Below are 13,449 nucleotides of genomic sequence, written 5' to 3'. Positions count from 1 at the left end.
TCTCCCACAGGAAAGCAGCTCAGAGAGGCACGCAGGTGTGTCCTGAAGGCAAAGTTTGGACAGGGCTGTCATTAGGTACTTATCTTTTGTTCTCTTTCTGCCCCAGGACAAGAGATGAGTATTACTCATGAATAGGGCTGCCAATAAAATGTCTCTCAGGTGCTTCATGACCTTTCTTAAGGAGTCCAGATTAGCCTCCTCCACAGTTTCACAACCTAGCCCACAAGGAGCATATGTGCTTGCAACTTCCATCTCTGCTCTGCCCTTGCTGGTAGTTTGGCGGATTTTATTTTGTTTGGCTTTGTTAAGCTAGGATCTTACTATGTAGCCTAAGCTGACTTCAAACTCAAGATCTCCCTCCTCAGTGCTGGGACTAAACGCCTGAAGTACTACACCTGGCTTGGATCTTGAGACTAGATTTTTAGTCTACACTGTACTGTCCCCATATCATGTGTCTAAGTATTTAAAACTAATTCATGAGCCTAAGCTTTTTAAATTCTCAATAGCAACCAGGATGACATGAAATACCTCATATGCTTTCCTTTAAAAACATAAAATTTATTTATGTATTTATTTATTATTTATTATTAATGTATGTATGTGTGCAGGTACATGTAGAGGTTTTGAAGATACTTTCATTAAGTTCTGGGAATTCCACTCAGATTGGCAGGCTTGAGTGGCAAGCACTCTTACACACTGAGCTGCCTTGCCATCCCCTCTGCTCACCATCCCCCATATGCTTTCAAACACATATCTTTTTGTTGTTGTTGTTTGTATGCTTGCTTTTGTTTTAAAGATGTGGTTTTGCCATGTTTTCCAGGCTTTAAGCTTATGATGTGGGATTGGAGAGACAGCTAAGTAGTTAAAAGAATTGGTCTTCTTACAGAGGAATTGAGTTGAGTTCCCAATACCCACATGACAGGTTGAAACCATTTGTAGCTCCAGTTTCAGAAGATCTGATTCCTTTTGACCTCTACAGGCACAAGGTGTATACACAGTACTCAGGCAAAACACTCATACGCAAAAAAATGTATTTTAAAATGTTAACCTTGTCATCTCCCTACTGCAGGCTTCTGAATGCTAGGAATTCAGGTGTGTAATACTGTGCTCTTGAATATGTAGTTCTTTGGTTTTTTTTTTTTTTTTTTTTTTTTTTTTTTTTTGTGTGTGTGTGTGTGTGTTTTGTTTTTTTTGAGACAGGGTTTCTCTGTGTAGCCCTGGCTGTCCTGGAACTCACTCTGTAGACCAGGCTGGCCTTGAACTCAGAAATCCACCTGCCTCTGCCTCCCAAGTGCTGGGATTAAAGGCATGCACCACCACTGCCCAGTGAATATGTAGTTCTTAACTAAATGACACATCGAAGGTGAGGGCAGGGTGCAGCGCATGGTGGAACGCTTTGCCAACAATATATAAAGCGCTAAATATGATGATTTAAATAAGATTTTAAAAAGGGAGCACAAATTTTCACTGAGAAGCAAAACCCATCACAGAATCAACAGTAAACTCCTACAAGGGACAGCAAGAGCTGTGAGCCCTTTGCCCTTAACCCTGCATAATTTATTAGCATGTATGACACCTAAACAGCCACATACCTATTTTTGAATCTAGAGAGCCTTCCAAGTCAGGGTTAGCCATGATGATGATGGGGACCTCCTGCAGAGTGAGCATGTTCACAGCCATCACTGGTGTGAGGCAATCTGAAAACAAGAGGAGAGCCATCAGCTAGACACATCCAAGAGCAGACAAACAAGAAAAAGCATAACATCTTCCATGCTGTGTGCTACTTGCTAAAGAACTGTCCTTTGAAGGGTATTGGCAGGTAATTTACACCAGTGGAAATTAGAAGATTAAAAAGTACAGGAGAGAAGTTTTGTCTACCTGCACACACAAGCAAAGAAGTGGAAAGGGTGTTCTGAGTTCCAGATGGAAAAGCATCTCATTACCACCTTTTACTCTTCAAAAATATCTCCAGCAGTGAGAATGAAACAAGCAAAACCTTCCCATAGTGGAAAGAGGAGACGTGAACTTCTAAAGCAAGTGGATGGTGATGTGGCTCGAAAGCAGAGAACAGCAGCGCAGGAAGGAGCTTTCCAGACATCCAAAGACAGAGCAGTTCCTTCCCACATGTGCTTGTCTTGGGAGATACTGGAGTATGTGAGTTCTTGAAAGATGGAAGTCTAATGGAAAAAGAGACAGGTGTAGGCCAGGAGACAGGAACCCAACAAAGAAAAGCCAGCCACAAGAACATTCAAGAAAGAAGTCAGGGGGAACATTAGACATGCAGCTGAGACCTGGAGGGTCATACCAATTCAGACCTGAACCAAACCAAACACCATCGGGAACATCTTCAGGAAAAGGAGGGAACTTGTAAGATTGTTTGGAAGGCTGGAATTTGGAGAAAATTATATCAAGCGTTTTATAGAGCTATGGGGAATGTGGGACAATTCTGCTAGAAATTCAAAAAACAAAGCAAATGAAAGAAAGACACACAGAGAAGAGACTGCATTTTAGAAAAAATAAAAAGTTACCTAAGAATGAGAAAGTAAGGCTGGGCCTGGTGGTATATGTTCATAATCCCAGCACTCTGGAGGCTGGGGCAGGATTGAGCTATACAATGAGTTCTAGACTAGTCTGGGCTACACAACAAGAACCTGTAAGCAAAGTATACAAACAGAACAATGTAATCATCGTACACATGCCCCAGTTATGAGTATTTATGAGGCAAATTGTAGAGAGAATCTCTTATAAGCATCACCTGTCAATAAAAAAGCTGATGGCCAATGATGGAAATAGGAGGTGGGACATCCGGCAGGAAAGAGAGGATTCGGGAAATAGTGAGAGGCAGGGGGGATTCCAGCTGGAATTCTGAAGAGACAGCCATAAACCATAAGGCAGCTGAACTCAGGATAGAATGAAGGGCAGATTTGCCTCAGAAACTCTGAGGAGACAAACCTTAGAAGACAAGGAGAGGAAAACCTGCCATGCAGCTGAACGTAGGCTAGAATAAAAGGGATAATAAGTTAAGAGCAAGTCAGAGAACAAGCTGAAGCTCATGGCCAAGGCAGTTATTAATAAATAATTAGTCTCAAAAGAGTTGTCATTCTGGGCACAGGGGGCTGGAAGGGAAATAAATTTATTTATTTATTACAGTAAATGACTTGCAATTTACCCAACCAGTGTATTATCATGGATAGAGTTTGCTACAGGAGCAGTAGCGGGGAAAGAGCCACACACGTAGACATCCTCAGAGAACATACGGACTAGACGCATACATATCCAAAGTCCAGAGGAAGGAAAGAGGCACAAGCAGTTACTGACGGATGCTTCGGTTTACCTGTGTTTGTTACACCACCACTAGTAAGAGCTACAACTGGCTGGCCTTTGCAATTTGCACTTCTTGTTTCAAACTTTCCTGTTTCCAAACAGATTCTACAAGCCCTCAAAGGAAAATCAGCCCGAGAGTCAGGATTTGCATTTCAAAGAGGTGACGTCAGGATCCAGGAGGAAGGCAGGGCGGGGCGGGGCGGCATTCAGTAAGTGCTTTGGGAGCAAGGAACAGCCAGCAATCCAGTTGCTAAACCTCTGCTGCTGGAGCCTGTTAAACTCCGTCTCCAACCAGGCATCCATATTTCTAACTCCATACTGTCTCTTCTCAAAGAAGAAATATGTATTTGCAAATTCTGCAATTACAATGTGGCATTAGGAAAAGGGGAGGTGAGGGGGCGGAATAAGAGCAAAAGCTAATGTGGAGACTGGAGAGACAGCAGTACAGACAGAATGCAGACACAGGCCTGTCAGAGAAAGAGCTCTGGGATCAGCTACCAGCTGACCCTTGTATCCACCTCTTCCAACGACTCAGCAACAGAATGTTGAGTTGGCTACACAATAACAGCAGCGCTGTCCAGCCTCCTTTGCAGCTATGCATAGCCATGGGCTATATGGAGAAGCCCTTATAAGTCTAAGTCAGGCCCTATCTAAAAATAGAAAAAGGTAAGCCCTTCTCCCTAAGAACTGCTCTTTTTTAATGGACATAGGCCACAATGTGGGGCAGCTTGGAAAACTCTAGGGGGAACAGACCCAGGATACAGAAAGAATACTAGTTCTGATCACCTCACATGGTAGATTTGTCAAACCCACTCACCTTTATAAAGGCAAGAAAGAAACACCTGTCATGCCATCAAGTAACACACACCTAAAAAATTACAAGTGGCTGCATAAAGAGGCCACTGTTAGCTGCAATTACACTGCTAGTACTCTGTAACTTTCATAAAATACAGATGTTAATTTCTTTCTCTGTGTATGTGTGTGCACGTTTGTCTCTGTCTCTATATACGTGTGTCTGTGTGTGTGTGTGTATGTATGTCTGTCTCTCCCTCTCCCTCTTTCTGTGTGTGTGTCTGTCTGTCACTCTTTCTATGTGTGTGTCTGTCTCTCCCTCTTTCTGTACGTGTGTGTGTGTGTGTGTGTCTGTAGGTGGAGATGGAACCCAAGGCTCATATGTTCTAGGTAAGTTCTCTACCACTAAGCTACAGTGAGTCTTATCACTTAGATCTTTCTTTCTTTCTTTCTTTCTTTCTTTCTTTCTTTCTTTCTTTCTTTCTTTCTTTCTTTCTTTCTTCCAATCATTTTTAGAGAGAGACGGCTCAGTAGTTAACAACATTTGCTGCTCTTCTACAGGTCCTGAGCTCAGTTCCAGCATCCCATAATGCAGCTCACAACTGCCTGTAACCGGAGCTCCAGGGGAGCTAACACCCTCTTATTGCCTCTGAGGGCACCGACACACACATGTCATAGACACTACACTTTAAAAATATCAATTATTAGAAAGAGGTAAAAATTAATCTTAAATGTCTTATCATTTTACACTTAGTAAATTAAAGAAAACTTTAAGAAGGGTCACACCTGCTGGTGAGGTTGCAGTAAGACTCACCTACCACTGGTTTTGCTACCATAAAAGGATAAAGCCCTTTCAGACGCCAATAAAAGCAACACAGGATGGAGCTGAAAAATGGCCATACTTTTGGAAAAAATTTACTCTTGGACATGTCTCCTCAGGAAAATTTTATAAAAGCAAAAGCCATATGGACATAAGTGTTCACAATAGCTGTCTTCTTTAAACATATAGACTCTCAGACATAGACATACACACACACACACACACACACACACACACACACAGACACTCATTCACAGTCACAGATACACACACAGACAGACACTGACACTCAGATACAGACACACACAACAGACACTCATACACAGACACATACACAGACACTCATACAACAGACACAGATACACATACACTGACACTCATACACTGACATAGTCACAGACATAGACACACACACACACACACACACACACACACACACACACACACGGAGAAATGGTCACAGACAGACTTACATACACACCTACTTTTTTTCTCCCCGGCCGGTGCTAGGGGTCAAACCTAATGCCGTGCAGATGCTGGGCACTACCTACCTAGTACTCCACCACTGAGCCACACTCTAGTCCTACATTATCATCTCCACGAGAGCCTCACACGTGATAAGCTACACAACTGTAGCATCAGCACTGGGAGGCTGGAGAAGGATGGCAAGTCAGAGGCTGGTCTGGGGGTTACGGCAGCAAGAGCTTATCTCCAAAAGAGGAGGGAGGAGCCGGAGAGATGGCTTAGCAGTTCAGATCACTTGCTGTTCTTCCAGAGGAAGGCTTTAGTTCCCAGAACCCATGACACAGCATACAATCATCTATAACTCCAGAGCCAGGGGACCCCACGCCTTCTTCCAGCCTGCACAGGCACTGCATACATGTGGTACATAGCTATACATTCAGGCAAAACACGCATGCAGCACACACATAAGATAAAAGTAAGCGAAATTTGGGGGGGAAAAAAGAAGAAGCAGAGGAGGAAGAGATGTAAGACAACTGTTTGCTCTAGTAAGCAAGATCTAATATACACTATGTTATATATACATGTTTAAAATAATTAAAAGACAGACGGCTCTGAAACTTGGAGGACATCCCTTTCCTGATGCTCTATGCAGTTTCCAGCCCTTTCTAGCCATAGGTAATAAAATAACACTGAAGCCTGAAGTGGAAACGTAAGGAAGCGTTCTTTGGAAAGTTGGTTGGATGGTGTTTTGCTGGGGCAAACAGGTGAAGGAACGTTTAGCTTAGGTGGACATGGGTGAAAGGCTAAGGCAGACTCGTGAAGGAACGCTGGCTGAAGAAGCCGTAGGTGAAAGGGTGACCTGCTAAAGCAAGCACATGAAAGGACATGGGATGTAGATGCTTTGTTAAAAATATGTATGCATTGGTCCTCCTTATATGTGCAGTTGAGCTGTATTTGTTGGGACTCTATAAAGAAAAACGCACCAAAAAACTTCTGGTGGTATGCCACAGTTTCTTGTCGCTTCTGTGGATTCGGGTTGATAGGCAGAGTGATGTTGGCTGAGACAGATGCACATGGCAAGAGGTAAGACCCGTGGAGGACACGTGATCTTTGGAGGGAGTATGAATAAGACTTGATGGACAGAGATGGAGGCTGAGCTAAGCTTGCGTATAGATCTAGCTGTACAACACTTGTTGTCTCCCTCCCATCTTCGCTTCACTGAGAGAGGCACAGCCTAGAACTTTTCCTGGCCTCCCACTGGGTCCCTTCTGCTGACCCCAGCCAAAGCTGAGGCCTGGCTGTCTCTGCTGGGTAGTGCTACCACTGCTGATTCATGTTTACTATCCTGACTCTACCAAACTGGACTGCTGGTGTATCCGTGAAATGTTTTCAAATGCGCTGCTGACTTGTGAACTAAACTGGCAATTTCCAGACAACACAGACAGGAGTTGCTCCAAAGAACCTTTCTAAACAGGTCCACTTCCCCCATATTCTTTCTTTTCCTCTACCTCTGGTGGGTGATGGGCTACAAGGGAGGTTAAAGCATTTAAGAACCATCATTAAAAATAAGGTTTAAAAAGATTAAAGTTACATGAGCCAGAAGTATCAGCAGAGAAAAGTGAGTGACATCAGTGATCATGGAAGTCAGTTCCCAGAACTTGGATCAAGCACTGTACTTTTTCTTATAAAGAAACCTGCACAAAGTTTGCTAAGAAAAAATCCTGTGCATTTAGCCAGTATATCAGTAACCCCATCACCCAAGCCGGAGATTTGAGAGGTACCCTCTGACCTGCCTTCCAGATGCTTCTCTGAGACGGTCCCTTTTCACTGACTCTCACTGCTCTGTGGCCTTTATCATTTTCTCCTACAACTGCAGAGATAAGCTGATCCCATGAGCACACTGCCCCTCAGGCTTCACCCTATCCACTGGAGTCACCTTACAACTCCTCAGGGTATCTTCTCTTCCCAGAAAGACCACCTAAAATCATAGAGCTCAGGGACCAGCTCAGCTAAGAAAACAAATATACAAGTATGTTTTCCCATAGTGATAAGGATACATGTGAAACTAGATTTTTTTTTTTTTTTGGTTATTTTATGTTGCCAGGGATTCAACCTGGGATTGAACCTGTGCACAGGCTAAGCAACTGAGATATATTTTTGGCCACGGGACCAGATTCTTGATTGTCTATGGCAAATCAGGAGCTAGTTTTCAGAAACCAACTCAGTGAAAGCCGGAGTTCGAATGGTAAAATTTAAACTGAGAGTGACAGACTAAATCCCATGTGCTTCCATGATCCTTATGGTCACTACTTTGACACTTATCGCCCTAGAATCCTGACAATGAAGGGAAGAGTAAGCCAGCTGGCAACGGTAAGCAATGACAACAGCTGAGGCTGAAGTAAAACCCACAGGCTGCAGGGGGAAGAGGCTGGGCTCACAGCAGGCATGGGTCCACAGCAGGGAGGGGTTCATCGCAAGCATGAGAAAACTGCACTGCACACAACACACCAGACTGGTTTGTATGTGACCATACAATGTCACAAGACAAAATCAGAGTCTTGATGTACTAACTCAACTGATCTGCAGACTGAATGAAGCGATGTTTCTATTCTGAAGATTAGAACGGGAAAAGCTCAATGCCAAACATAATATTCCATTTGGAACAGCTTCAGGACTGTTGAGAGAAGGGAGGGGGAGGGAAAGAGCTCGGGAGCTCTTCCAAATGGAATGTTACAAATGTCTTTCAATTTGTCAACATGAAATGTCCACGCCAGTCTGGTACACTAGCACCAAAGTGGTCTCAGATATGTGACTGATTATTTCTACTGAGATTCTGTGGTGGTTTAAAGAAGAAGGATTCCCACAGGCTCAGAGATTTAAATGTTTGGTTCCCAACTGTAGAACTGTCTAGGAAGGATTAGGAAGCTTGGCCTTGTTGGAGGATATATGTCATTGGGGGTGGGCTTTAAGCCCATCCATGGTCAATTAGGATTCTCTCTCTCTCTCTCTCTCTCTCTCTCTCTCTCTCTCTCTCTCTCTCTGCCTTGTGCCTGTGGGTCAGGATATAAGTTCTCAGCTACTGTTCTAGCATCATGTTCCCTTCCATGGTGGTCATGAACTCATTGTCTGAAACTGGAAGCCCAATAAATAAACTCTTCTATAAATTGTCTTGGTCACAGTGTCTTAGCACAACAATAGAGAAGTAAGTAAGATAGACACTCCTCAGCTTATCATGTGAAGGGACTTTGAATTTATGGTGTCCTTCATCTCAGAGACTGTAGTCTTTTATAACTTACTAGTCATTAATTATTAAAATGACTTCATTCTGTGGTCCCAAATGAACTACGAGGTGGGGAAAATGTGTGAGCTGGTTACTTATAGCATTTAGTTTTTCAATATTTACTTTTCAACCATCATAGCCTCAAGGAATCTTAAATTACTCAAAAGTGTAAAAACTGAGTTTTCTCTTCAAAAAGTTGAAATCAATTCTTTCTTTTTTTCTTCTTCCACCATCTCCTCCTCCTCCTCCAGCAGAGTAAAAACAAAAAAAACCCCAATCAAACAAAAAAACCTACCTGAGACTGCTAACTTTCACTGTCAAATTATCTGGATTTTAGACTCTCTGGGAGTGTTTATAAGGGTGTTTGCAGAAGGATTTAACAGAGAGGGTAAGACCCACCCTGACTATGTGTGGCACCACTGCATGAGCCTGGGGCCTGGACTGCATGAAAAAGAGAAGATGGGCTGAAAGCACCTCTCACCTCTTTCTCTCTGCTTCCTCAATGTCTAAGTCAGTGTTGCTATGAAGAGACACCGTGACCAAGGCAACTCTTATAAAAGAAAGCACTTAATTGGGACTTGCTTACAGTTTCAGAGGTTTGGTTCATTATCATCATGGCAGTGGGGAGCATGGCGGCAGGCAGGAGTGGTGCTGGAGAAGTAGCTGAGAGCTGCATCCTTATCTGCAGGCAGAGAGAAAAGATACTAGGTCTAGCATGGGCGTTGGAAACCTCAGAGCCCACGCCAGTGACACACTTCTTCCAACAAAGCCACACCTCCTGATCCTTTCAAATAGTGCCACTTAATTGCACACTCAGGAGGATCTGAGTTCCAGGCTAGTCTGGTCTACAGAGTGAGTCCCAGGACCACAGAGAAACCCCGACTGGAAAAATCAAATACTTTACTCCTCGATGATCACACGTTCATGAGACATGGGCACGGAGGCCTTAAAGGGACACACGGGCTTTTAACTTGCATCTTTTCTCTATTTCAGTATATAACCAAAAAAGTGAAGGCAAATGACAAGACCTGCCTTGTACTGGGAAGTCTTCTGCCCTAAGCCCAGAGACACTTACAGTTAGGACTGTAAAAAGCTTGTGTCTGACCCAGGAGGCTGGCCCCACAGCAGGCTCCTAGGATGGGCAGCTCACTAAGTTGCCCCCAGTGCACTCAGGAAACAATCACTGTCTGGAGCAGAAGTAAACTGTCATGACACTGCCTCTCCAGTCTACATCATCCAAAGCAGTTTACGACCTCAATAATTCAGATGTGAGATGCAGGTTAAAGTTCACAGTGTCAGAAGAAGCGTAAGGATGAGACTTTTGCAGAGAATTTTAAGCCTTCTCCAGAGAACTTCTTCTAGTCAATAAGGTCTTCCTTGCACCCTCCAGGCTCTGTCCCTCAAAATCCCTCCCTGGGTGGCTGTAACTTTACGTTTAATCAAAGGTATGTGTTCTTCCCTTTGGCATGGAAAAGGCCAGGAGTCTCAGTGACAACAATCACTCATTGCCAGAGTTCTTTTTATACCCTCATGTTTTGAAATTCTAGTACATTTATTTATTTTTAAGGGTATGTGTGTGTGTGTGTCACAATATGTGTGTGAGTCTAAGCAAAGGCCTGTGGGATTCTTGGAGTCTGCGCTCTCTCTACCACAATGATAAGCACTTTATCCACTGCGCCACCTCACCGTCCCTTTTTAGTAGTTTTATTTGCTAGAGGAATTTAAAATTCAGAAGATTCTCTCCCTATCAGAAGAGAGCTTTAAACTGATACTGAGCCAAAACTAAAGGCCTGAGCTTCTGGGCAAACTCTGGAAGGGGCTCAGGGACACCCAGGACAGTCAATCTAACATTCCCAGGACAGTCAATCTAACATTCCCAGGACAGTCAATCTAACGTTCCCAGGACAGTCAATCTAATGTTCCCAGAGCTGTTTTACCCGCAGGTTTTGAGATTTAAAAAGTAAAAACTATGGCTAAGGTAAAGAACAGATGATTAAAAAATGGCAAACGTATGAAGTGTGAGGGTCTAGTGAACTGCCGTCACCTGAAGGAGGCAGCCCCACAGCCTGTGCTTCACCCTCTAGCTCATAGTGAACTGCTGTCACCTGAAGGAGGCAGCCCCACAGCCTGTGCTTCACCCTCTAGCTCACCTCTGCCAGGGACTAGTGCCTTCTGCAAGGCTTTCTTCAGAGAGCTGCAGCCATGTAGAAGCCCGTGGCTAGGAGAGATGGCCACGTGGGAGATGCCATAGATGGCCTCAGGGGTGGCTGTGTATGCTGTCAGTGTCTCTCCTGTGTCTTGTCCGTCAACCTGGCAGGATGAAACATGGTATTTTATTTTCAGTCCTCTTCCTGAGCTCTAGGGCTCCCCATGCCACCCATTCCGACATTTCCAAAGAACAGCCACTGCAGCTTCTGACCACGGGACCAGGAATGTGTGCAGGGGGTGAGGCCAGGCAGAAGAACAGGACAGGAAATCCTTGGTCAGTCTCCACTCCTGCACTCAGCCCCAGCCACCCCAGGATGAAGACAGAGGAAGCATGCTCAGAAAGATGCCTTCCCGGTTCTCTTTCTGCTGGGCAGTGCTGCGGTCTAGTGCCGAGCTGCTGTGTATTCAGAGTTCCAAAATACAAAGGAGACTGGTGGGCACTAATGCTGTGCCAGTGCCTTATCACCTTTAATGTGAAGTCCAGGTGGCAGCCAACGCAGTCCCCAATCCAGTGGGCCTGCATGCCTTTGATGCCGTACCACTCTGGGAGGTCTGCCAGTGCATCCTGCATGGCCTGGGGAAACAAAACAAAACAGAAAAGTAGCAAAGGTCCTGTGAGAACAAAGGTGTGGGCTTGAGGTGTGGGCTTGAGGTGTGGGCTTGAGGCAGGAAAGGTGGGGAAAGTTCTGGGTGTCAGATTCCCTCAAGACTTCCTCATTCTGCTGCCTCAGTCTAGGGAAAACAAACAAAGGCAAAACACAACAGAGACAACCCACCTAAGCAAGATCCACCTGACCTACCTCCCCATTCAAGGGTTCATGGAAGAAAGAAAGCTTACAGACAAAGACCTCAATTTACATGTTTGCTGACTGTGTTTATAGCTTCTCTCCCCAAGTCTGGGGATCAAAAGAAGTTCCCAATCTGAAGACAGTCTCCACCAGTCCCCATCTCTCCCTATCATAGGACATCCCACAGAATTCTGTGTCACCCTCCCCAGACACTGGGCCATTCCTCCTTCTCTTCCCCCTCCTCCTCTCCCTATTCCTACACTAACTCTTTAAGAGCTCTCTGTTTCCGTCTCTCTCTGTCTCTCTCTGTCTCTCTCTGTCTCTGTCTCTCTCTCTGTCTCTCTCTGTCTCTCTCTCTCTCTCTCTCTCTCTCTCTCTCTCTGTGTGTGTGTGTGTGTGTGTGTGTGTGTGTGTGTGTGTGTGTGTGTGTGTGTGTGATTTTGATAGAGGGTCTTACTCATCCCAGGCTAACCTTGAAATTCCAATCCTCCTGCTTCCCCTACAGTACTGACATTACATGCTTGGCATACTGGCAGCCAGTGATTTTGATTTTTTTTTTTTTCTTTTCTTCCCAGATTGCACATCAAGAGTGGGAAAGCTCCTGGTGGAGGTGCTTAGCTTAAAACATTCAGATGGAGGTGAGGCCCAAACATTCAAATAGGAATAAATGTGAATGTTTTTACGTGCTAATTCTAGGTAGATGCTGGCCTAAAATCTAAGCAAATCTATGAATATTTTTACAAAATAACTTTTTTTAAAGATTTATTTATTTATATTATGTATGTGAATACACTGTTGTTCTCTTCAGACACACCAGAAGATGGCATCAGATTCCACTACAGATGGTTGTGAACCACCATATGGTTGCTGGGAACTGAACTCAGGACCTCTGGAAAAGCAGTCTTAACCACTGAGCCATTTCTCCAGCCCTCAAAATAACTTTTTTATTAGCTAAATGAAACCAATATCTTGAAGGACAAACAAGCTCCTTTCAGTCCCTTGTGTGACACTTGCTCGGCTTTTGCTAGCCAGAGCTGTCCATAATCTTTGGGGGGCTTCAATTACTGAGCCAGTGGGCAGCAGTTCTGGTTTCATCTACCCATGGCGATCGTGTTGGCAGCTCCTCTGCCATCCCTGCCAACCACAGGTACACAATTCTCTTGGCTCATAGAGTACAAAGATTTGGGGAAACAGTAGGATTTGAGACTTTTCAAAGGTGGGATGAAGTGCTGAGGAACGAGGTTTGGTGGAACATACGCTGAAGGCCGAGGCAAGATGGACTAGAGTTCAAGGGACCCTGCGCACAAACACACACAAACGAAAGTGTCTACAAAAAACCATAGCTCTCACCTCCTAAGGGAAGAAGAGATGGTTTATTCCGGAGTAGAACCAGAAACAGAGTCCCTGTTCCAATGTGGTAACATTTTGATGACGTTTTTATAGCAACAGAACAAAGAAAGTCATAAATCAAGGCACTTTTAAAAGGCGCTGTTCCTAAGAGCAATGAGGCAGCCACAGCAAAGTGAGAAAAGCTCTGCTTTAGGCCTCGCATCCCATTTGACAGAGTCTGCAGCCTTTGCTTACTTAAATCTGGAGGTCTGTTTATACATTCCAAAGAAAACAAGCTCTATTTAGACTCTGCCAAGAATTTACCTAATGAACACAAAGATGCTGGGTCAGGTACAGAGCGGGCAATAATCAGTACTAAGAGGGCTTGAGTTACCCCGAGAAAACTTGGGTCTGGATTTGCAACATTTTAACCTCTCTATACG

At 44.3% G+C, this 13,449-nt stretch overlaps 1 protein-coding gene across 1 annotated transcript in view; it reads right to left on the bottom strand.

Annotated features, from left to right (window-relative positions):
* Lars2 (leucyl-tRNA synthetase 2, mitochondrial) overlaps positions 1-13,449 on the bottom strand; it is a 95,725-nt gene that overhangs the window by 35,298 nt on the left and 46,978 nt on the right. Inside the window, exons 8-10 of the mRNA XM_034484298.2 lie at positions 11,356-11,463; positions 10,832-10,991; positions 1,593-1,697 (exon numbers count right to left, since the gene is read on the bottom strand). Coding sequence (XP_034340189.1) covers positions 1,593-1,697; positions 10,832-10,991; positions 11,356-11,463 — 373 coding nt within the window. The remainder of the gene's footprint in view (positions 1-1,592; positions 1,698-10,831; positions 10,992-11,355; positions 11,464-13,449) is intronic.

Source organism: Arvicanthis niloticus, chromosome 21, assembly GCF_011762505.2.
Source record: "Arvicanthis niloticus isolate mArvNil1 chromosome 21, mArvNil1.pat.X, whole genome shotgun sequence".
Classification (NCBI taxonomy): domain Eukaryota; kingdom Metazoa; phylum Chordata; class Mammalia; order Rodentia; family Muridae; genus Arvicanthis; species Arvicanthis niloticus.
Note: the sequence above shows the minus strand (reverse complement) of the source record. Positions and strands in the feature narration are given on the sequence as shown.